General features: G+C 36.8%; 2 protein-coding genes across 7 annotated transcripts in view; one reads left to right on the top strand and one right to left on the bottom strand.

Moving 5' to 3' along the window:
• Window positions 1–25,127, top strand: part of SDCCAG8 (SHH signaling and ciliogenesis regulator SDCCAG8) — a 237,851-nt gene that overhangs the window by 105,387 nt on the left and 107,337 nt on the right. For all 6 annotated transcript variants that reach the window (XR_010751137.1, XM_066382023.1, XM_066382006.1 and 3 more), the window contains one exon: window positions 3,813–3,955. Coding sequence is in view for 5 of the 6 variants with exons in the window: in XM_066382023.1 (XP_066238120.1) it covers window positions 3,813–3,955 (143 nt within the window). In the remaining variant the exon portion in view is untranslated. The remainder of the gene's footprint in view (window positions 1–3,812; window positions 3,956–25,127) is intronic.
• The window catches only part of AKT3 (AKT serine/threonine kinase 3), a 349,859-nt gene continuing 349,635 nt past the window's right edge, over window positions 24,904–25,127 (bottom strand). The window contains exon 14 of the mRNA XM_066382128.1: window positions 24,904–25,039. Coding sequence (XP_066238225.1) covers window positions 25,038–25,039 — 2 coding nt within the window. The 3' untranslated portion in view covers window positions 24,904–25,037. The remainder of the gene's footprint in view (window positions 25,040–25,127) is intronic.

Genomic DNA, 25,127 nt, shown 5'->3' with positions numbered 1-25,127 from the left:
GTTACCTAGAAAAATAAAGTATTAAAAACTAGGCAGTTAATTCCAGAAATAATAAAATATCATATAATAAAATTAATTTAAGCAAAATAATTCTTATCTCTGTAGTGGAAAATATTTCTATAGTCATTATAATGTAAATGAACTACTGACTAATGATTAACCAAAATTGTTACAATGGAGGATAAGATGGATATTTGTAAATCATTACCGAGTTTAATACAGGAAGCCAATGGAAAATGTCTAATACTGCACAAATCAAGAAATAGCATAGTAAATATGTCATTTAAAGATATGAAGATAAATATCAGAAGAGTAAATAGCTTCTTGGTGCAGATAATATCAACATATAATCTAACCAGCTAAATCAGTGCTCAATACTTATTCCCTGAGTTAGCAAAATCTACCATGACACCAACTCCAACAATTAGGATTAGAGATGGGTGAAGGTTAGAACATGGGTGCTGCCCTTCTTTGTTATGAGCAATTGAGTATTATTTAACATAAATTAGTCACATTACCTTGATAAGAAAATGTAGTTAATAATAAACGGTTACATCTGTCATGATTAAGAAAAACCTTCCTACAGTAGAGATTATAAACAAAGAGCAACGAGTCCTCCTTCCTGCATATCCTGTCCTTGGCATTGTTCTCCTGTTAGTTGTTCTGGTGGTTACACTTATGACTTGAAATATATTATATCTTTTTGTAAGTATAAAGCTATTTGGACTGGTCTTTGCCCAGTTGGGCCAAAGATGGCTGCATCCAACTGCACTGTAGACATTGCAGGTTAATAGTGTCCTTGAAGAGCAATGTACAATTGGCCTATGACCATTGCTGGTCTTTCATCCTCAAGCCACTATCTATAGCCAGGGAAGCAGCCCTGACCTAGTTGTGTGAGGCAAAGGGTTATCCAGCCAGTGGGAGTGTGGCATTTCTGGCAAGAGATTCCTCTTCTAACTGTTGGAGTTGGTGCCATGGCAGATTTTCCTAACTCAGGGTGTAGGTGTTGAGCCCTGGTCCAGCTGGTTAGACTACTTGTTGATTTTGATTATCTGTACCAATAAGCTCTTTTTCTGGCACAGATCATCAGGAACAGGCAGTAATTTTTCATCTTCCTAACAAAAAATGCTTTTTTGCATTTGGAAACTATAGTAAAGTTTTATTTAGATTCACCAAAATAGAGCTATATTGCAGAAATGTTACTGAATTAAATCAAGAACATTTTAGTCCTCAGTGAGAACCATAGATCCTTGGGCAGGTCATTTTTTCTACTTATCTCTATGCTGTTTTTGAAAAGTAGAGAAGAAATAATAATAGTAATAATAATGAAGCCTGCTGTCTCTAATTAAGCTCTTACTATGTGCTATACTTAGATGGCTAAGTGCTCACCATTTAAATTAATCTGCACAGTAATTTTAGGAGCATGCTACAGTTATCACTCCCATTTTAGACCGAAGAAACTGAAGAACTTGTCCAAAGTCACAGAGCTAGAAAATGCCAAAGCTATGTCTTCAACCCTGATCTGTGTTGACTCTTGGGCCTGTTGTCTTAATCTCTATATTTGACTGGCTTCCAGTGCAGCTTCTGAGTTTTTATTACATGAGATTAAGAAAGCAGATGACTTATACTTAAAACCTAATTATTAATGTAAGGTTATGTATGTTGTGTAGTGCATCATTTCTTTTAAATAAAATTTAGAATTTTACACATTTTTTTTCTGTCATTCTTTTTGTCTTCTCTCAATTCAAAATTCTGGAGTCCCCTTTGGTGTCTCCTGATACCTCTCCTTTTATTTTCATATATTCATATATTCTCTTTACATTTCAGTTTTAATATCTATATTGTATATTTGAATATGTTTCTACCCCTTGTGTCTGGAATATTGCATCTGTCTGTCTGTGATCTTCCTACGGGCAGACTCTGCCATCTTAAATTGCTCATACATATTGATACAGTTGTTGTTTTTTAAAGCACAGCTTCTCTCATATTGTATACCTGTTTAAACGATTATCTCATCATTCTGTAACTGAAAAGTACAGTTTAGTTCATCTAGAATTCAAGACCCTTCATAATGTGGTCTAATCTATCATTCAATGAGTTTATGTGCCCTTTCCTTCTTTGCCACTTTCCTGTCCATGCTAACCTATTTCTGTCTAGCCTTTTAAAGCACAGATTTTCTCTAATACTCATTTGTTGTTTGTTGTTATGTACTCTATGTTTTAATAGTCTTTTTTGTATGTGTATGTCTTGTTTAACCAACTGAATGTTAGTTCCTGGGTGTAGAGACGGAGACTCTCTGAGTCCAATGTCTGGCATATAGCACTGTGTTAAAAAAAAATTAATTAATTTAAAAAATTTTAAAGTTAATATGAAATTTAAATTCTGTACTTCTTTGCTTTTGTTTATTTCACAAATATTAGACAAAACTAGATTTTTTATTGTTTTTTTATCTCTTTAATTATGTTTAATTATGAGGTAAAATATATTAGTATAAATTTAACAGTCTAAAATATTTTAAAGAAACAACTTAGTTTTATTAGTATTCTAATCTGAAAGATACAGAAAATTTACTGAGTGAAAGTGATATACCTATTATTACATAGCTTTTTATAATTAAAACAATATTTGAGAACTTATAATAAATTATTTTATTATATTGCTGGTAATATGTGGTTTTGATGAGGATAAACTGAATATTTATAGTGTAATAAATGTTTAACAAGAATTATTTAGTTTTTCTTGCCTGATGTATTAAACATAGTTGGAAATTGTTCTGAAAACTGAGTAATGACATGAGGAAATTTGAAATGTACTTAAATACCAAGTTTAAAACAATCTACCTAGGCATGATTATTTTTTAAAAGGGATTGCATTTCTTGTATTAAAATTGCTGCTTGCTTTCTGCTGAATTTGAAAATGTTTCTACCCCTTACTTACCCTTTTTTTTCTTGTTTTAATAGTATGAATACTTATCTTATTTAAAAAAAACTATATAATAAATATTTTTACTTTAATGTATAAATTATTTAAAATTATGTTTTATGTAAGGCATATTTGTTTTGAAATATTTGAGTTTCAGTAAGATAAGGATGATTTCATTCTGAGGCCAAAAAATTAACAAATATAAAATTTCATATATTTTAGATGTTTATCTTTATTAATCTGAGATTTCTTTTCCTATTTATTAATCTATTGCCTTTATATAGTGCCATTTTAATGTAATATTATTTTAGCTCAGAAATCTTATGTACTTTAAATACTTAAAGGTTCTCATGCTGTATTTTTTCTAAATAATATTGAGCATCATGATACCTTCTTTGACACCTTACATTTTTCTAAAACATTTTAAATTATTTTATACTGTAATGTGGTTTTAGAAATATCCAAATAAAACCATAAGTATATTTTTCAGAAGGAGCCACATAGTTTATGTAAATCACTGCATGTGTCTGATATAATCTCACAAACAACATTACATTTTAAAAGCAGTGACATTTTAAGTTCCTATTATTTTTAAAGGGACCAAGCCTTAGGATGAAAGTCCCGATGATCCATTTTGATATTCTCACTTAATCATTTACATTTTTAAAATTAGACTTCATCTTATGATCCAAACAAGAAAATCCAAAATACCTCACTAATGTGCATTTTTGGCTGTGTTCATTCCCTTTGTCATACAATGGAAGCTAGCCTAATTTTCTAATAGTTTTTATCACTTTGAAATTCATGGCAAAAACAAAAATGAGGTAATTTTGATTTCGAGAGCATGTGTTTTAGATGGGTGTTTTATTTCCCTCACCTCTCTACCTAAGGAAATAGAGAAACTGACATTGGAACTGAGTGAGAGCAAGCAGCACTTGGAGCAGGAACAGCAGAAGGCAGCCGGGGCCAGAGAGGAGCTCCTGAAACTGACTGAGCGGCTGGGCGATGCTGAGCACCAACTGCACCTCACCAGGTACTCCTTAATCCCATTATGCGCCGAAGACCCGATTCCATTCCGCTGAGTTCTGCCACAGGCTTCCGAACAGTTGTTAGAGTTAGTCTTAGTCATTCAATTCACACACAGCTTTCAGGCATATTAAGAAAAGTGGAGATGTGGTAAGCAAAACACCCAGACATGTGAATGATAAGTGTGGCAGGGAATTACTGATTTATCACAGAACCTTTCATCTACAATGCTTAAATATTTTGGCGAATCTCTATCAATATAAGCAGAATGACATATTTCTCCTACCACCACCTCTCTTGTTAATCCTATGTCTAATAAAAATGTTGCACTGAAGGTTTCTGAATAATATATTTAGAAAAATAATCGGATAGTGTCAGTGGTGAAAGAGACAAAATAAAAGCCATCCTGAGATGCAAATTGAGATGAAACTGGTACAAAATAAGGAACCTGAGTCCTAGGAGGTGTAAAATTTCGAGATGAAATTGATTGGCACTATACCTATTTAAACCATTGTTATAACCAGTCTTACTTACACCATGATGGTTTCACATTACATTTTTATGAGATACTGTGATATGATCATCATTGTCATCAAACTTTAGGAAACATATAACTCAGCCCTAAATTACAATAAGATATTTTTGGTAGCAAACATTGTATAATTTGCTATATTGAAAACACACACACACATATAAAAGAAATACAGCAGAGAAAAATTCTAAGATTATAGATATTTCATATTATCATATTCACTTTCAGTTTTAGTATAATTTTTCAATTTTTAGGTCAAGGTTTTGAGATTGTTAAATTTTTGAAGTTTTTAGGGAGAACTCTGTTTAAATACAACTGTAAATTTATGGTATTTGGTTTGGTTCATAATTTAGAAAAACACTGTGGGTCTTCTAATCATAGAGATATTTTGAATTGAAACTGAAAGGGGACTGATCCCTTTTACATTAAATATGACAACGTAATTCTGAGCACGGTATGATAACAGATGGAGAAAACACCACTTGAACAGCCTGCTTTGGGAGAAAAAAACATTTTAGAGGTTGGTGAACCTCCCAAAGTTTTAGACTAGTGTTAAGATGCCTCTAGTTCTGTTAAAATCAAACTTTGTTAAAAAAACATTTTGTTATGATAATAGCCCAAATGGTTTGCCAACTTCCCTTTTAAACAATGAAAGAAAAAGAGAAGAAAGAAGGAGAGAGAGAGAGAAAGAAAACAAAGTCGATCATTTCTGTATGTGTGATATCTGGGAAAATCCCAATAGATAAAACTCTTTTATGAAAAAAAATTGCTTAATACTGTAGAATAATAACTATTCCTTTAATGTCCACTTAAATAAAGCATTGTCCTTGTACAGCTGTGACTGTAACGTTAACATAGTTTCTATGGTTATTTAATCTTAGCAGTTTCAGAATTTAGTTTCATCGTGATAGTTAATAGTTTTTCTTCTCTGTCAGACTTCTATTGAGAACCAACCATTTGTGTGCTGAGCTCTGCTAAACCACAGAAATAGGAACAGCTTTTAATGTCTCAGTGTGGCTGAGCTTCAGTAAATAAATATTAATGCTACTTTTGCCCCCTTTGTCACCCTGTCTGATTCCGAGAGTTAATTTCTAAAGTCATAGTCCGTGGAGAGTTTTCCTGTACGGTATCCATTTGTACTGTCTGACAAGATCAATTTCTTGCAAGGAGAGCATATGAAGATACAACTGCTGAAAGTGAATAGTGGTAACTAATCTCTTTGTTCTGAAGAAAAACAGTTTTGCTGGCTTCTGTAGAAAGCTTTTTCTACTGAGCTTATTGACACCAAGTCTTAAAAATTTAAGCCAGTTTTACAAGTAATAAAACTTAATTACCTATTTTATTTTTTAATTTTTAATTTTTAAATTTATTTTTACTTTCATGGCAATTACCTGTTTTCCTAGCACAATACTCTTTCATAAGCATTTTATACTTTGTCTATAGCAGTATTTTATAGAATTCGTAAATGTGAAGATGTCCACAAAAAGTGCAATGAACGATGTGTGTCATCATCTCCTCTTTGCACTGAAAATGTGACTTGGTTGTGGGGTTACATATTTCTGATACACTTTGGATTTTTTTTTAGAGTTTGCTTCCCCTCACCATTCTTTACTGACTCAATATACTCAAGTGTGTGGCTGGAAATGTTATATCTTTTTTTCCCCGGTAATACCAGCTGAAAGAAATAAATCCCACACCGTTAGCTCTCCTATATTTAGTCTTAAACATTTTGAATGTCATATTCTAAACAAAGTTGAAAATTGAATATGAAATCCAGGTTATAAACTAATAATGAAGTAAGGACCTAAGTCTTCCAGGGCAAAGAAAATTGAAAAACAGAAATAGAGCCTGACCTGTGGTGGTGCAGTGGATAAAGTGTTAACCTGGAAATGGCTGAGGTCACCGGTTCAAAACCCTGGGCTTGCCTGGTCAAGGCACATATGGGAGTTGATGCTTCCTGCTCCTCCCCTCTTCTCTCTCTATCTCTCTCCTCTCTCTCTCTCCTTTCTAAAATGAATAAATAAAATTAAAATAAAAAATAAAAAAAATAAATGGTTTTTTAAAAAAAATAAAAAATAAATAAAAACAGAAATAGAAGTCTGTAGATCAGACTTAGAGAAGAAAATAATCTATCACTTTATTGGCATTTCTCCTTATTGCTTAACTGGACTTAAAAAAAATAGAAATTCAACATTAATGGAAGAACCCAACTGGTAAACATAACATTTTCTTATTCAACAAATATTTATTGGGCACCTACTATCTTTTAAGTATATTGCTTGGCCCTTAACATAGAAAAAAAAAGACTCAGGTCCCACCCTTAGGTTGCTCACACTTTATTAAGGAGATATATAGCTGTATCACCTGTATCTATATCTGTATATTTATATCTATGTCATCTATATCTACATCTATATCTATGATGTATCTATGATGTATCATAGATATAGATATACACATATACATATACACATATATGGGTATATATATGTTTATCAGACATTATGTAGATATAGATATACACATATATACATACACACATATATGGGAATATATATATATATATATATATATATATATGCACTATTATAATAGAGTGTGATAATAGTGCAATGGTAGAACCAGTACAATAGTTATTGCCACAGGAGTGCATGGTAGGGAGAATTGGCTCATTTTGCATTGGAAGTGAAGGTGACAGTCAGAGAGAACTTTCTGGAGGAAGCAGTATTTGGTAATTATTTTGATTGATAAGCTCATGAATAGGTAGTTTTCCAAGTGGGAAAAGGTGGGGCAAGTGTCCCAGCTGGAGGGAACAATATGCAAAGACATAAAGATGGGAGAGCATCAACTCTACAGTCAGTTTAAGTGTCTGGAAAGAAATAAGCCTGGAGAAGTATGTGGGCCACATTCTGGAGTTTGGGCTGTTCTGAGAGTAATGGGTTACTCTTGCATTTTAAGCAGGGCTTCCAACTTGATCATCTCTTTTGGGTTGGGATCCTGGCTCAGACAGCAGTGTGGAGAGTGAACTCAGAGAATTAATGTAGGAGACAAGAAGATCAGTTAGGACAAAGCCAGCAACTACAGCCCAAATTTGGGCCCTGTCTTTATTTTATTTTTATTATTATTTTTTAATCCTGAACTAAGATAATGGTTTTTATACTTTTAAATGGTTGGGTTCTTCCATTAATGTTGAATTTCTATTTTTTTAACTCTAGTTAAGCAATAAAGGAAATGCCGATAAAGTGATAGATTACTTTTATACTTTAAATGGTTGAGGGGAAAATGAAAAATAATGTTTTTGATACATGAAAAGTATACACCCATAAATAAAATTTTACAAGTCACAGCCTCCATTGTATTTTATGTTGGCACAATTATGGCAGAATTGAGTGTGGTCCTCACAGCCTAAAAAAGTTTACCAACCCTGAAAAGGCTGTTTAACTCAAGAAGTCAAGAGAGCTTGAACTATGATGGGTTCAAATGTGTATTTGAAAAGGTAATTAAAAGGCACTGGGAAAATAGATTGGTTGAGGAAGAGATGATCGGCAGAGACCCATTTAGACTATAAGCACCATCATAGTCCTGCGCTGCGACTGGCAGTAAAGAGGAGAGGAGATAGCATCTTCAAGAGGCCCTGGATAGAGAATGAAGCAGGCCAGAATTAAAGGTGACTCAAGAGTTTCCAGCCTACGTTAACTGGATGATCCACGCATCCACCTAGGGAACCTAAAAGGTCTTGCAGAGGAAAAGAATACTTTCTGTTTCAGAACTTGGGTGGAGATGCCTGGTGTCGGTGTTGTGAGAGGAGAAGGTCATGACTAATGGCTCAGCTCTGGATGCTTTTACCGAAAGATAGTAGTTCTAGCCAAAGGAGTGTGAACACACCTAGAGAGGACCATGTTTTTAAAGTACTGGTGAAAGGAGTCAAGAAGGAGACCAAGAAGGGGCCTCCAGGGTATAAGAAAAGACTAAAGAATGGTTCAAAGGATGCCTTGGTGAAATAATTAAAACCATATCCTGTTCTTAGGGGATACCCCCCCCCCCCAGGTATTCTAGGATTGAGGAAACTGAGTTTTAGTATCTCCCCCAGGCATCCACTGTCTTTGCAACTTTTGACAAATTACTTTGTTCTTTGAACCTGCTTGCTTACCTATAAAATGAGGTTAGACTACATGATTTCTAAGTTTCCTTTAGCTCTGATAGTCAATGAGTCTAACAATGATTTAAGGCAGTGCACTATTCAGTTCCTATTTCCAGATGTTAGGTATTTAAGTTGTTTGGTGTATTCTTTAAGATATTTTGTTAGTTTGAAGTTCAGAGAGATTTCATAGCAATGTCCCCTGTACTCACCATTGACATTCATCCTAATTTAGGCTGACCACCCCAAGGGTTATAAAAATTACCTCTTAACATTCTTTCAATTTCTTTTACAACCACTGTCAAGTGAGTATTTGTGAGCAGGGCCTTGACTCTGTCATTTGCTCTCAAAACCACCCATGGTGGCCTGCCAACTCTTACAGAAGGGCCAGACCACTCAGCATTGCAGGTTCCCTGAAGGCTCTTGACCTTCTGGTTTTATGTTATCACCACTGATTCCATCTTCTTGCATGCTGACTTCCAGCCAAACCTAAGCAGATGCAGCCCCCTTTAACCTTTGAACTCTTCTCCCCTTTTACTGTTCCCTACACCTAGAATACCCCTTTAACCTTCCCTGGCCCTGTTTTAATCTTACCCCCTTTTCTAGGTATCCCTGAAATCCTGACTTTTCCACTGTAGCCCTCCCTAATGACCCTGCAAACATGTCTCCCTGGGTCCTCCTCCCCATTTAGAGCTGAAGGCACTTACTACCTACTGAGTGAGTGAATGAATGAATGAATAAATACTCTGAAGTTTTTTATGTAGTACCCTTCTGGAATGTCTTATTCTTCAAGGTGAAGGAGAGGTTTTATTAATATTGTGTTTTTCAGAGCACCTAGATCAGTCCTTTGCAGAGTTGGAGCTCAGTAAGTCATTGTTAAAGAAGTGGTTTATATAGTGTGAGTTTATGACTATTCATTCAAAGCCCAGTATGTATGAGTATGCATTTGTTTCTAAGATAAATGATAAGATTTGGAAGGGAGATTCCAGATAAATACTATGGGGACAGAGGGACAGATAACTTCTTACTGACCTTGGTAGCATTGGGATAGAGAAAAATGAGAATGAAGAACATCCCGTGGGAAGTTCCAGGGAGGAGATGACCTTTGGGAAGGTGCCCGTGTGTACATGAGAGTAAGTTAAATTCAAGCAACCTGTCATTTGAATATCTAAATGTATCTGTGTCTGAGATTAAGAATATATTTACTTTAGGTTCTGCTCCGTACCATGCTATGTGTAGTAGCTCTTAAAAAATACAAAATAACAGATGATACTCTCCCTGTTTTACAGTGAATGCACCTAAGCCACAGAGAACTAAAATGATTCATGTAAGGTCACATAGCTGATCTGTTATGGAAACAGGTTTTGAATCCCAGCAATTTGCCTCCAAAGTCTATGCCATCACTATTCTGTGTGAGTTAGTAGGGAAATGGATTAATGCAATTGGCCCCCAAAACACAACTGAGAAAACCAGTGACATAAATTTATAATAGAAATAAGTGTTGGCTGCTCCCTTATACACTGGTACAAATGCAGGCCAGTGAATTTCAGTCTTGGCTTGGGCTCTTCCTAAGAAACTGTCCTTTGGCTTGTCACTTGCCTTAGTCATTTCACATGTTATCATGTGGCTATCCTTTTCCTTATCCTCTTCACTTCATCTGTAGCCAAGCAGAGTGACTTTTTTTTTTACAAAAAGTGGAAATTCATTCCTATTTGTTTTTGACATGTTCAAAGATCTTTGAAGAGCTGCAGGATTTAAATTCCTCTCACAAGTCAACCATTTTATTTGCATGTGGGCCAATTGCTTTATGATGTGATGTTTAACATTTCTGAATGTCTCTGTGGTTGTTGTTAACTACATACTGATGCAGACACTCTTCTCCATACCTGTGACACATGTATCAAAACATGCTCCTTTGAATCCTGCGTCTTTTTCTCAGGTCTGATGTAGGGGGAGTTCCTACAGGAAGCCTTCTGTTTATTTCCCAGAGAATTTAGAAATGGAATTGTCTGAAATGCAAATGGGAAATTGGCCTACCATTGAATCTGTAGGCTCCAGCTTGTATCAGCGGGCTACCTTTAAAATTGTTATTTCCCCTTTAACACAGCGTTTTCCATGATGAACTTCAAAGAATTTCTCAGAGCAGGTATCTAAGTGAGGTCCATAAAATAGTGTCATGCTCTGATATTTGTGAACCAATTTGGAAGATCTGACCTACGACTTAGAGAGAGAGCAACCTGAGTATAATATTTGTATCTCTTTGAAAGTGAGAAAGGGTACGAAAAAGAAGTCAGCAGGTTGCCCTAAGACGATGCTGGTTCACTTGGGGAGAGGGGATTAAGGCTTCTTAATCAGAGAGGGGAATAAAGATGGACAAATATATGATGATGGAAAATGATTTGACTTTGGGGATGGGTACACAACTCAATCAACAGTTAGGTGCTAGAGAGATATTTACCTGAAACCTATGTACTCTTATTGATCAATGTCAGCCCATTAAATTTAATTTTCTAAGTAAAATTATAAAAAAATTATCAGAGCAGTCTAGAGCATTTAGTTTCCACCTAATCACTATTGTAAATGCTTTCTTGAATGGAGCTGCTTGACCTCTCAGCTCCCCAGTGTGAGTTCAGACTCTTTGTTTGAGGTCATAGAAATACAAACGGGGGGAATTGATTAGTTGGATAACCAGACCATGTAAAATCCAGGTGCAGCTGGCCTGATGGTTTATTTCTTGGACCAGGGACGACAGGCAACACCAGCTTGCTATCGTTTTCTAACTCATTCACAGGGCTGGACTTTGGTAGAATGTTGGCTCATTTTTACAAGTTCTTCCACACATCCTTCAGTCACATCCTTCAGTCTGAACTGAAGAGAAGGGAGATGCCCTTGATTTCAGACTGTAGGCATGTGATTTCTAACTCCTCCACTTCCCATTTCAAAACCTTCAGTTCAGATTCAAAGCTGAGTCACATGCACACACGCCCTTTGGGTTCTATGGCTGGCAGGCTCCACCGAACCCCAGAAATAAGGGGAGATGCTCTTCCTAGGGGAAGGGTACCAGGGATCCTGGGTAAATTAAACAGCATGTGTCTCCTCTGCTACCTCTATTGGCTTTTTTAAAAAAATACAATCTCTGATTTTCCCTTTGACTAAGGCATGGCTTGAAGAGGGAAGAACATTGTATCTCTGTTCGTGTTGGTCTGAGTGGTAGTTTCCATTGTCAACATGGTATCAGTCCAAGGAGGCATGGTCAGCTCTTCACAGGGTCGCTCTGTAGTTTTATTTAGAGAATCCTCAGAATATAAAGAATAGAGATGTGAAGGGTGCATAAATGAACATCCAGCACATGCCAAGCGCTCTGCCTGGTTTCCTGCAGCAGAACTGTGTTCAGGGTGGCCCACAGTGGGCTGGGTGTTACCTGTCTGCAGCAAGAGAAGTACAAAAACAGAGGGTTTGGAAACTTGTGTATCAACTTTAAATTGCCACAATATCCAAGTGCATGATCTGTGGGCTATATTGGATATCTTTTAAATTTTTTCCAGTAATTTATTTTTCTAAAATGTATTTTCTGATTACAGTTGAACTCTAATACAATATTATCTTAGTTTCAACAAATATTCAAATGTTTTATTCGTGTATATCCTAGTAACTAGACATTTATGTAACTTAAAAAGTGGTCCTTTCAATAAGTGAAGGGCCCACCTGACACCATAACACCAGAGTTATTACAATATTATTGACTTTTTATTTCAGGTTATAAAACTAATGCTTTGCCTAGGATCAGAAATATTTTTAAAAGATATTTTACTCAAGAAGTTTGAGACATCCTGCCTTCCCAAATCCTACAGCAAGTCCAGGGAAACTGAGTCTGGGGGAGATGAGGCACAAGGGCACGTCGCCCGGAAGCAGGAAGGCCCACGGAGGGGGCAGGGTTGGAACTGGGTACATCAGACTCCGGGACTTGTTCTCGCAGCTCATGTTCACAAATGAGCGCAAAACATATTTCAAAGCTTAGAAGAAATACTTCTATGGTTGTAGAATCTCAGTGCATAGGCCAAGAGACCTCTTTTATCTCTGTGTCTCCACCAGTCATGTTTGGCCTCAAGCTAAGTTGAGCAGTTTCTCTGTAAACATTGAATAAATTTGCCTCTCCTCTTCATTGTAGGGAAAATTAGGAAGGGAATGCTCCTCTTCAGAGGACAACTAGCTCGAAAGAGCAAGCTTGCAATGCATCTTCACTTGGAGACTACAGTATAACAGTGACAGGGAACTTTGTCTCTGCAGGCTCTGCTTAATGTTCCCTGGCTCACTCTCTCCGTTCTTTGAAGCCCAAAAAGGTGTGCTCTTCCCCACTGCCACCCCAGCTTGGAGCGTGGTGGTGGCCGCAGCCAACTCATTTTCTGAAGAAGCCCAGAGGAAGCTGAGAAAGTATGGCCCATACCACTCTCCTGACTCAACAACAGTGAACATCAAGTTCAATGAAAATAGGAGGGAAAAAACCTCAAAAATATAGAATTGTTATCCTAGTAACCTATGGTAGGAATCCTTTTCCAAAAGCTCTGATCTTCCAAATTAATTTACAGTGAAAGATGTCTGAAAATATTCATCATCGTAATGCTGTTTAATTTCTTCTCCAACACCTCTTCTTAATTGGAGGTGTTGGTGAGCTCAATTTCAACACATTCCTCACTTATTTAGTGATTCCTTAATACCTGCAAGTAGATTGTGACAGAGATTTGTTGATTGACAGATCCTGGAATGAAAGCTGACTTGAAGGAATCTGAGAAGAGGTTTGGAGAATCTCCCGTCTCCTCAGTGCCCGTCTTGGGCAGTGTTCCTATGGGACCACAGCTCAATTCCAGCAAACACAAGGGCCTTAAACTACTACTCTGTTAGAGTGGCTGAGCAGAGAGTATGGTTCCCTGAATACAGTTCCCCAGAAACACAGAGTGGGGACCAAATGGGAGAAACATTTGGAAGCAGCTTGTAAAGGCAGTGTCCTGCTGAGGGGGAGAGTGCCCCACCTTGACTCTGAGTGACCTCTCCCAGTTGGCATAGGTCACATTTGGGAGAGCTGAGCATCCCTTTGACCAGCAGTGGGCGGAGGGGTTGGGGGTAAGGAGAAACAGGCACAGTACCAAAGAGATTCTTCCATCGAGGGTACCAGTGTCTAAGTAATGCATCCTTCTGTCACCCACACTGTGTCTACCTCCAAGAAGTCTATTTTTGACCAGGAGGTGTATCAAAAGAATGCACCTTGTGTTGAAGGAGTACTTATTATAAATAGAAATATACCAACAAAAGAAGTATATAAAAGAAAGTAACAAGTCACTGTTGAAATATATGCAAAGGGTGGATGGAGGCTGGGGTTGTTCAAGGTGAGGCATTGGAAGTGGGGTTAGCAGGAGTTGAGATTTGCTGGTTTTCTGGAAGCTGATGTGAAGTGCAGTTCACCAGGCTTGGCATCACTTGACCTTGATGTTCTCTAGTCCTAGTTATTTCCGATTATCTTCTGTCACCTTGGAGAAAATCTTCTCCTGTACTTTATTTCCTACATATCTTAGCTGTGATTTTGTGAGGGTGTATATGAGAAGGCAAACCACTGACACTCATTCAGAATTTTGTAAATGCGGTATCACTCATCTATTGAGGGACTCCGGCACTATTATCATATTATTATATGAATTCATATAAAGTAAACTAAGAGCAGTCACAATGCCCTAGAAATCTTTTAGGGCAATAGAGACCTGATCAAATGACTCAAGCCTTTTCTGGCAAGGTAGAGATTTTGGCAAATGAGGGACAAAAAGACAGTTTATGGTTACATATAGGGTTCCTATTCTCTAATTCTTAAAGCGGCTGTCTGTCTCTGGAGGAAAGCCACATGCTATTCCTGATAGGAACTGTTTTTCAAACCAGGTCTGATGGAAGCAGCTTTGCTTTGCTGCTCTGATGGCTGCTCTCTATTCTTTACCTATTTCTGCAACAAGGCATTTATTCAGAACGATTAGCCAGAGAATTAGTCCACATTGTGTGGATTGAGGAAAGATTGTAATCATATTAAAGAATAATAAAAGTCATTGGCAGTAGAAATGGACCCATGTCAGAATCGTAGAGGAACCTAAATCCTGCATTCAGACTGATTTGCACAAAGAAAGTAATTGCCTGTTAAAAGTGGAAGAAAGAATGACAGCACAAGAAAGTCGTGTAACAAACTTTTTAGATGCTGTTTCCTACGTTTGCTTTTCATTAAATTCAGGAATGGTTTGCGACTATGTTGTTGTGATTCAGTCAACATTTATTCCTATCTGTTTTTCGCATACAAAGGCTTAGAGATGCCAGGGAAAAAAAGCTGTTAACGGAGAATTAACTTCTTTGGCATGCTTTCCTACTGATCTTCCAAATTAAAGAAAATGAAATGGGCAGAAACAGAGTGTAGATTACCTCCTTTTTGTCAAAAATGGTGGGAATTTGAAAATTAATAATAAAAAAGGGAACAGATGCAGGAACATGCCAGAGGGAGATTAATGTGGAGAGTGAAATCTGTGAGCAACAAAACTGAAGCAAACTGAATCAGCGGGAGGTGGTTGTACAATCAAAATCGGGATAAAAGAGAAATTACAAACAACCCTGCACTTGTCAAAGTAGTAGTAATGAAATCCCGACTCTGCCAGCAGCGAGAACCTGTGTTAGCACTTTGGGGTAAGGATGGTAGCCGGGTGCCAGGTAGGAGGGCAGTGTTAGGTTGCTGGGCAGCAGCCATCTTGTATAGAACAGATGGCACCGAAAGCTGGCAGGGGAGGGGCTCCTTAGCAGAACTAATCAGACAGTAACAGATAGGGCAGCTGGGAAGACTGACCACAGAGAGGGAGTCTGCGGGGTAGCTGAGTGCCATGATGTTTGCAGTGGTGTGCCCATTGGTCTGAGATAAGACCTTGCAATGTCTTTCCCGTCTTTCGGAAGAGCTGAAACTTTTGTTCGGAAAAAAAATTGAGTTGCATTGTCTCATAGTTGAGGGGCAGGGTGGAGATGGGCATCAGAATAGACGGAGGAAGGAAGGAAGACCCATCCATCCATCCAGGGATATGTTGTGTGAGTTTTTGATCCCAGCTTCCATGGGACTTTGATTTCTGCTGCTTGTGTGGCTTTGCCGTCCTAGATTATATAGTGTGGCTCATGGACTGATCACTTTATATATTTTGTGCATCAAAGACTAACAGTATCGATCAAGGCCACTGTTAAAATTAGAAAAGACTTTTTGATATACTTCCTACCACATATCTTTCATAAATAACCTCCCCCAAAACAACCATAAGATACATGCATTTATGCTTAATAATTGCTCATAACTTACTTAATCCATGTTTGATTCATAGTCACTTGCCCTTTTTTTTCCTTCCCTGTGTAACTGTGGCTTGAACACCAAAATGTGAAGTCTAATTCAGAGCCCTAAACCTTAAACAAAAATTAAGCCATTCTGAAAGAAATGAAAGAAAAAAAACTGACCTGTTCAATTTAGTAACTCAAGAGGGAGTCACGTTTTTAAATATAGAATGAGGGCATTCATGCTAAAACGATTACTTTAACAAAGAAATCCAGATCTCCTACATCTGTTTTTTAACTGGTATATTTCTCTTTTTGCAGAAGGTTTGTAGCTTGGCCCAATTTATTCATTTTGGAGGGGGAGGGAAACATTACCAGGATTTGAAATAGGTGGTATAACACAGCCATATGCTATTTATGCAGCAATTTCTGCAATAAATCTAATTTTGTGCTGTCAAAAAATTAGACTTATTTGATATAGCAGCACATTAGTAAATGATTGTGGCAGATTTAAACTTGTCAGTTAGACTCTCCCTACTCTTAACAGAATCTTGCAAATCCATTTTCCCTCTTGATCAAGTCTGTGAAAATGTCTCAGTTCTTTGTCCTGCAGTCCTGCAAACATTTACACATCCAAAAGAAGGTCTTGCCTCAAGGTAATCGAGGAAGGGGGTGGAGGAAGGAATATCCTCTGTTGTTAAAAGACTTCATAAATAGGCAGAACAATCAATAAACCAGAGAAAACTGACAGTATTTTTATCATATATAATTCTGAGAAAAGTGGAACTGTTAGTCTCATTCAAAGTGCAGAGAAATTAAGGCCAGTTCTTTATGAAGGAGTTTAAATATTTTATCTGCCGTCCTACATGCATATGCTGTTTTAGAACTGGTATTAAAGAATGTGAACCACGTCAGCTCTTGTTTTCTCCTCCCAGCGCTCTTGGAAACGGCTTTTCTCTTCTTGAGTGCAACTTGGCAACATCACTTCTATGCCACTGTGTTATTTTCTGTAAAATGTGTGTTTCAGGTGTTGGTGTGAAAACTAAAACTTTTTCCTAGCTTCTCTATTTAAAAGATGATCTAAGCATATTACACATTAGTCAGATAAATATAAACAGGATTCTATGAATGTCTGAAATTATCTAGTTGGAAAAGTGATCAGATTGTTTCCCTTTCCTTTTTCTTTCGTATTTATGGAGGGAAAGTGTGTGTGTGTGTGTGTGTGTGTGTGTGTGTGTGTGCGCGCGCGCGCGCGCGCACGCACTCACATTCATGCATCTGTGTGTGACTGTGATGTTGAACTGTGTGTTTTCCATTTGTTTATGTTCTTACCATAAAAATTTTCCCAAACGTACGTACTAGTGTGTTTTTGCAATGCGGTTTGCTAAGTATGGAAGAGTTTCTTCATGGTGATGTAAGTAGCTCTATTAAGCTAGCAATTAGCTAATACTTCTTTCGTTTAGATAGCAAATCAGACCGAGGAAGTGATCAAATTACCAGCACCCTTTCCATGCTCTTCAGAAGCAGGGATCCAGGTAACCAAACTGCTATCAAGCACGGATTACACAAAAGGGAAAAATACCAAAGTATTGAGGAACTTGCTGGGTTAATTAGATACTATTTCTGAAATTTTCTCTGCAGAAAGAGAAATTATTTAGAAGGTATGTTTTAGAGAGATGAAAGAAAAAGCACCTCTGAGAAAACATGTTTTGTGTTCACAATCCATAAATTATGTTTTACACATATTACATAAGAAGGATTTGTAGCAATAGGGTATTTTGGAGATGAGTAGTCAAATTGAAATGAAGCACTTGTATTTTAAACTTGTTTTTCTTTTGTTTTTGCTTTTATATTTAGCATCACAATAATTTTCTTTAACACATTTGCAAAATTGTTCTGGTTAAATATATTTTTTTAAATAAATAACAAGTATTTAATCAATCAAAACCTTAAGATTCAAATTTTAAATTACATAGTTTTTAGGCTGCTTTTATTAATAAAGCCTGCTTTCTATTTTATGTCAATGATAAAAGCTTGCATTATCTTTTCCAAAAAGCATTTAGAAAATTTTAGACCTGATTAATTTTACTTAATAAAAACATAGGTGATAAGATTAAATCTGGAGATAATTCTTCATAACTTAACACAGTGTTATGAATGAAGTACTATTTAATTCACATTCATCTTCACATTTGCTCTGGCTAAAATTTTTGCCATTTTTTTTCTCCTACAAAGTGATCTCCCTTTTCCTTAGTAAGACATTTGAATCGAATAATTGGTTTTTTTTTTTTCCTAAAGAATATGATGTCTAAACAACTGGAAAATAATTCAACATAAAAAAAATAATTCAATATAAAGTGATTTTTGTATCTGATTTATAAACAAAAGTGAATGCCCAATAGCTATCAATGCACAGAATAAATTCCATTGAGAGTATAATTTTCACCTAATTTCTAGGAGTTGTTTTCTCAGAATGGCCAATTAATACACTTTCAATTTCTTTAGGTAGATTATGTGCTTGTTTGGTAGCATATATTTCAATATTATTTAAGCAGGACTGTTTATTTTTTAAACAGTAGAATTTAAAATATGCATGCATTGATTTGTATAGTATGGGTTAAGGTTTTCAAAGCAATGATGGAGCTGTGTGTCAATATGTAGCTTATAATTGAAATGGCACGTATTTGTACACTTTAAGCATTTCAGTGTAAAATGTCTTAATTGGACTACTCTTTCACTTGGCTAATTCATTAGTGAAAATATTTATTCCTCAAGTTAATGCTATATAGTATGATGCAATTTTTATATAGTGTAAGCTTGTTTATGATATTTTCATTTCACTTTAAGACTTTCCTTTTGCTTCTTACACATGTAGTTCCTACTCGATATAATAAGAAGTGCAGACACACATGAAGGAAATAGACATCTCAGCTGTCTGGTTTTACAAGTGATCATTAAAACACCCTCTCTTCCTCTTTTGACTCCAAATTATTGTCTTCCCGAACCCAAAAAGTAAATTTCACAAGTACATTACACAACACAACTTTATCTTCTGCTGGGTTGCAGTAAGGATTTAAATCCACACCGACAGTTCATTTGACAATGACCTTGAGGGGCTTTGCTTCTTGAAGAAGAAAGCAGAAGCTTGCGGTAAACAAAGTTCACTTCTGACAGATGGATTGAATGACAGAAAGGTTGCGAGTGCCAGAATAGCCCTGGCAGAGGAGGAAATGTTCAGTGGAATCCAACAGGAGAGGAGGTGTGAACAGGTGCAGGGTTGCTGACGGAAGGGGAACCAGATGGAAGGAGCCAGAGCCAGTTTATTTAAAGGAAAAGGCAGAAAACATTGAAAGGCTGTGCGATCAGTGGCTAAAAGTGTTCATAGAGGAAGGTAAAAATTCACAAAGCAAAACTGCACAGTGGGGTAGCTAACACTTAGCATAATGGTAGTAATTTGTGAGTTTAGTTTGGAACTTGCAATTGAAATACATTTATCTTCGCTCTTGACACCATCAAGTAGAAAATTTGAAAGTTGTTTATTTTTTAAGTTTCTAAGCTTTCTTTTTTTTTTTTTATCTATCCATTAATTTAATTTTTTTCCCAGCCAGAAGCTTCATTGTGATAATACTAAAATTGTATTGTCAGCGAGGAAAAGAAAAAAAAATAGATAAGTGAAGGTTAATATTCCATTCAAATTTATCTTGTGATGCCTCATTTCTGTTCACATATGGGAAGTAAATGCATGCATTGCTGGGTGACATCTGTAATAGCTAAGAAATTTGCAACATTAGAATAGATGTTGTTGGTTGCTTTCATTGTTCTGAGTCTCTGATCATTTTGCAAAGTCTAGTTTGTTTGTTTGGTTGAAGTAATGCTTTCTGAAATGATCTGCGGGTTAATTTCTGTTGCTCAGGTTGTCCTGCTTTTCGTTGACTTTCAGTGACCTGCCTTCAGGCAGACACCTGCAACCTCAAGTAGCATCGACAATCAGAACAGTAGACAGTGGGGCAGGGAGGAGGACTTCCCTATTTTCTGAGAACTATTAAAATTAAGCTTTCTCTCTGCAAACCAAAGACATCCTTGCTAATCATCTGCCTGGTCACTTGCATGCCATTTACGTGGGTCCTTGTCTATCACTGTTGTCCTTGTAAACTTTTCTGCATTACATTAGCGATAGAGAGATGCCAACAGAGGAGGAGCTGTTACAAAGCCATCGCCAGGAAAGACGATGAAAATGCACAATTATTTTGAGATTTGAATGATCTAGTGATTTACCCACAAGAATTTCTGCACACTTTTCACAAAGAGTGAATATTCAGTACAACCAATGAGCACTCTATTCACATTTCCCCATCTCAGAGCAGCCTGGATCAAAAGAACATTTGACTAGGGTCGGGTATTTGGGGACATTTTGATTTTAGACAGACAGTGTCTCTGATCCCCGACATGATTTTGTCAGTGAAAAGAGAGAACCAAAATTTGATTAGCAGTTATAGATGTGTACTTATGCCTAAGTGGTTATGGAAATCAACAATGTTGGTCTTTTTTTTTTTTTTAACTGATTGAGGCTATATATAACTTTATTTGAAAGAAAAATGATTAAGTGATTTCTTGTGATAAGAGAAATTGATAACCTGTGTTTTAAAATCAGCTTCAAAATGTGTCTCTTTCCCCTCATTTGTCACAAAGTTACCATCTAGTAGATGTTCTTATTCATCTAGAATTTTACATAGACTTGATTGGACTAACTTGCTTTCACTGTAATGTACTGATGCTGCTATCTCTTCCATCATAGTTACTGACTAACCTTCTATAGTAATGCTACTAGCTGGTGCTACTGTGCAAGATAATACCATAAACCTCACTGAACTATGGGATTCAAATTGAAAGGTAGTAAAAAGAAACTGCTACAATTAGTGCCATCACTTGATATTTATACCACAAATTAAATTGCAAGCTCTTTATAGGCAGAGCTAATAACGTCTCCGCCTTTTGGCTAAGCTCAAGTTAGGTAGAGCTAATAGCTTTCTGGAAAGATGTACACTTAGTTCTACCCAATATAGTGTCTTACAGCATGAGGGTCTTGATTTTTTTTTTTTTTTTTTTGACTGAAAGGATAATGGATGAATTGCTGTTAACAGGCATTTATTCAACATTTATTTAGTGCATGCTCTATTCCAGCTACACTAGGCACTGTAAATTTTTAAATGAATAGGGCATGAGTCTTCTTTATGGGTATCCTATGGGGTCCCCAAACTTTTTACACAGGGGGCCAGTTCACATGTCCCTCAGACCGTTGGAGGGCCGCCACATACAGTGCTCCTCTCACTGACCACCAATGAAAGAGGTGCCCCTTCTGGAAGTGCGGAGGGAGGCCGGATAAATGGCCTCAGGGGGCCGCATGTGGCCCGCGGGCCGTAGTTTGGGGACGCCTAATAAATAATCACTATAATACACTAAGCAACTTGCCCAAAGTCAACAGTTATTTCAGTAGAAGCTAAAAGTAGATTCCCTACCTTCTTGTTCTTAGTCCAGGGTTCTTCCCTGTCTTCCATATTCAACTTCTTTGCCTTCATTGATAATATGACTTTTCTGAATAAACCCATAACAATCTTTCTTTAGAAGTCTAGCACAACCTGTTGCTAAAAAGAAAATAATTTTCTTTTTGGACTTTGGCACATGGTAACTAGTTTTTGAAACAAAAAGACTAAGGGCGTTAGCTCACAAACAGCAATTATAACTCCTTAGAACACTCCTGGGGTTGGTAATTAAGACAGCTCCCTGGACACACTGCTTACTCCATGATGAGCATATTATTCACATTATTAACTCAATCTCCAAATGACCTTTTCAGGTAGACTCTGCCACGAACCCCATCATACAGATAAGAAAACAAGTATATAGAGGTTAATACCTTGACCTAGGTAATAGTGCTTGCTACCCAGTGGTGGAGTTGGGATTCAAGCCTAGGCAGTTAGGTTCCAGAACAGAGTGTAATACATTATATAAATTTACTTTGATAGTGGGTAATGTGAAAAAACAGACTCTGGAATTAATTCCTTTTGGAAAGTTGATTCAAATAGGTTCTTAACAGTAGGGCTGCTCAAAGCCTTTAATATGCTAACACATAGAGTGATTCTTTGAAAGGAGTTTAATTTTCAATGCTTTCCAAATTGCCATGATTTATGGAAAATTTTCTGTTAAACTGCCACATACCTTTCAAGAATTAGGATTTGGGGACTAGACTTTGGGAAAACCTAATCTAAATTATTCTGTGGTAGGACAACTGAAAGTGACCACGTGGAAATCATTTTTTTTCTACCTTATCGATGCATTTGAAACTTCTTTCCCTGACACCCCCCCCCCCACACACACACACACACCTCACTTTCATTCATGAACACAGCAGGTAGGTAGGTAACTTTCTATTAAGATTTAGTCAGGCCTTTAAAGTGGATGTGAGAGTTGGGGAGCATTTTTTTTACAACTTTTTTTAGCTTTTATTTATTTATTTTGAGAGAGAAGAGAAGAGAGAGAGAGAGAGAGAGAGAGAGAGAGAGAGAGAGAGAAGGAGGAGGAGCAAGAAGCATCGACTCCCATATGTGCCTTGACCAGGCAAGCCCTGGGTTTTGAACCGGCGACCTCGGTGTCCTAGGTTGATGCTTAATCCACTGCGCCACCACAGGTCAGGCATGGGGAGCATTTTTGACCATTACTTAAACCAGCAATTTGCAACCTTTTTTCATTTCATTGCATACATAAGCTCTTAAAATTCTGTGGCATGCCAAAAAATATATTTTTTGCTGATGTGACAAAAAATAGGCATAATTTTTTTTTTTTTTCTTTACAGGGACAGAGAGAGAGAGTCAGAGACAGGAATGGAGAGAGATGAGAAGCATCAATCATCAGTTTTTCATTGTGACACCTTAGTTGTTTATTGATTGCTTTCTCATATGTGCCTTGACTGCGGGCCTTCAGCAGACTGAGTAAACCCTTGCTCGAGCCAGCGACCTTGGGTCCAAGCTGGTGAGCTTTAGCTTAAACCAGATGAGCCCGTGCTCAAGCTGGTCAAGCTGGTGATCTCGGGGTCTTGAACTTGGGTCCTCTGCATCCCAGTCCGATGCTCTATCCACTGCGCCACCGCCTGGTCAGGCAAAATAGGCATAATTTTGGTTCATTCACACCAATGGCTATTGTTGTGTTGGCTGTTATTATTTTTTAATTTGACAGTCTAGGGGAAATGAGGTCAGTGCCCCTGACTAAAATAGTCAGATATTGCATGTTTTAAAAATCCTTGTGCGTCACACCAGTTGAAAATCTCTGACTTAAACAGTTAGTTGGGCCAGAGTCACATTACAATAAGTTCTCCCATATCAATGTTTCAGCTGTCTTTATGTTAGCAGTTCTTGAAAATAAATTTGACAAATAACTAGATGTCAGTCAGTTCATTGAATTTAGGAAACTTTCAAAGCTCAACTCTCAGAATTAGATTAGGTGATCTCCTGTCAGGAATTACTGGCATGGGTTTAAAGTAGAGGGCCCTAAATCAGACTCTGAAATAGATCTTATCTCCCTGAACCCTTGGTATTTGGTATCCCCCCTTCTGTGTGTTCCCTTTCTTGTATGCTGAGGAAATTGAGCAGCTCATTTAGCTCTAGAAGGCAAGATGTTTAGCTCTCATAATGTGTGAATTTTCCTGTAAATACTCTTGAAGGTGCCGATAATTTATGATTATATCAAACAGCTTCTATTGGTGAGATTTTCTATAAATAAAGGTGTTGTAATTAATATAATGACTAGGGTTGTGATTCTCATGTTGACTGACTATGTGTGGGCCCGGCTTTCTCATCCTGCGCACTTTTCTGGTTTCTTCGATTATATCTAAGAACAAATTTTTGTAGAGTTTTGAAACCATACACCGGCTTATTTGTATTCCATAAAGTACAGATGTTTTGTAAAAATTGAAAACTGCAAAGACAACAGATTAACACACCAGGCAGTGGGATAATTATCAAACTGGCTGACTGATTGACTAACTAATGTGACATGGTCCCCTTGATAAACTTTGAAAGCATTACTTTTTTCTAGAAACAAGTAATTAATTAAAGATATGAGGATGATTACTAGAGATTCAGGGAAGAAATCTAATCTGCTCTTTCTAATTTAACAATTACAAAAACACTATTAAATTATCAAGATTTTTCCAATTGTATGCACATTAAATGATTAGGTATCTGTCATCCATGTACAAAGCTGGACATTTTCCTATAATTTTGCCATCTTGGCAGTATTGGATGGTTTTTGCTATGTTTTATGATTTAACTTTAAATGTGAATATGTATTTTGGGAGATGCTTCAAACCAGATCTGATTAACCAAAAAAAAAAAAAAAAAATGTATGTGTGTCATAACTTTCGCTCTAGCTATTCTATAATTTTCTATCAGAATTTCCCATTGTTTCTCCTTCCAAGTAATGGCAGCTGGCTGACTTAAATGAGATATATATTCAGGTTTAAAAAAATGTTATTTTAATAGTGATTGGCTTTTTGTAAAAAATATGAAGCACTCATATCTTCACAAGGCACTTAAAGTTAGCAGTTTTGGGCAACATGGCTATTTTGATTTCTGGAATGTTCAAGTTAAAAATGATGCTAGTTATGCTCAGACCAGCGCTGTCTGATACAAAGGTAATGGGAGCCACAAAATGTAAGCCATATCTGGAATTTAAATTTTCTAATGGCCATGGTTTCAAAAAAAACAAGTGAAATTCATTTTAGTAACATTATTTATTTAACCCATGATATAGAAAATAGCATCATGTCAACATGTAATTAGTATGAATTATTAGATGTCTTCATTCTGTTTTTTCTAATTCTTCACAATCCAGGATGTATTGTTTACACTTGTAGCACATCTGCCGTCAGTCCAGCCCCATTTCAAGAGCTCAGTGGCCACATGTCACCCATGGCTGCCATGTGAGCCACTGTGGTCCTGGCCCTGGTGGTCCTTAGTTTTCCCACAAGGCCCATTGTAGATACCATCAGTTTCTCTTGCACATAAACCATGGATTCTATTTCTTCAATAATTGGAATCATCCTAGAAAAAAAAAATCATGTCAGTTTTCTCTTTAATTTTGGAGCCAGTAGCCAGACTAATGTTGGTTAGTCCTTTTCTGAAGAACTGT

This window comes from Saccopteryx leptura, chromosome 1, assembly GCF_036850995.1.
Source record: "Saccopteryx leptura isolate mSacLep1 chromosome 1, mSacLep1_pri_phased_curated, whole genome shotgun sequence".
Classification (NCBI taxonomy): Eukaryota; Metazoa; Chordata; class Mammalia; order Chiroptera; family Emballonuridae; genus Saccopteryx; species Saccopteryx leptura.
Note: the sequence above shows the minus strand (reverse complement) of the source record. Positions and strands in the feature narration are given on the sequence as shown.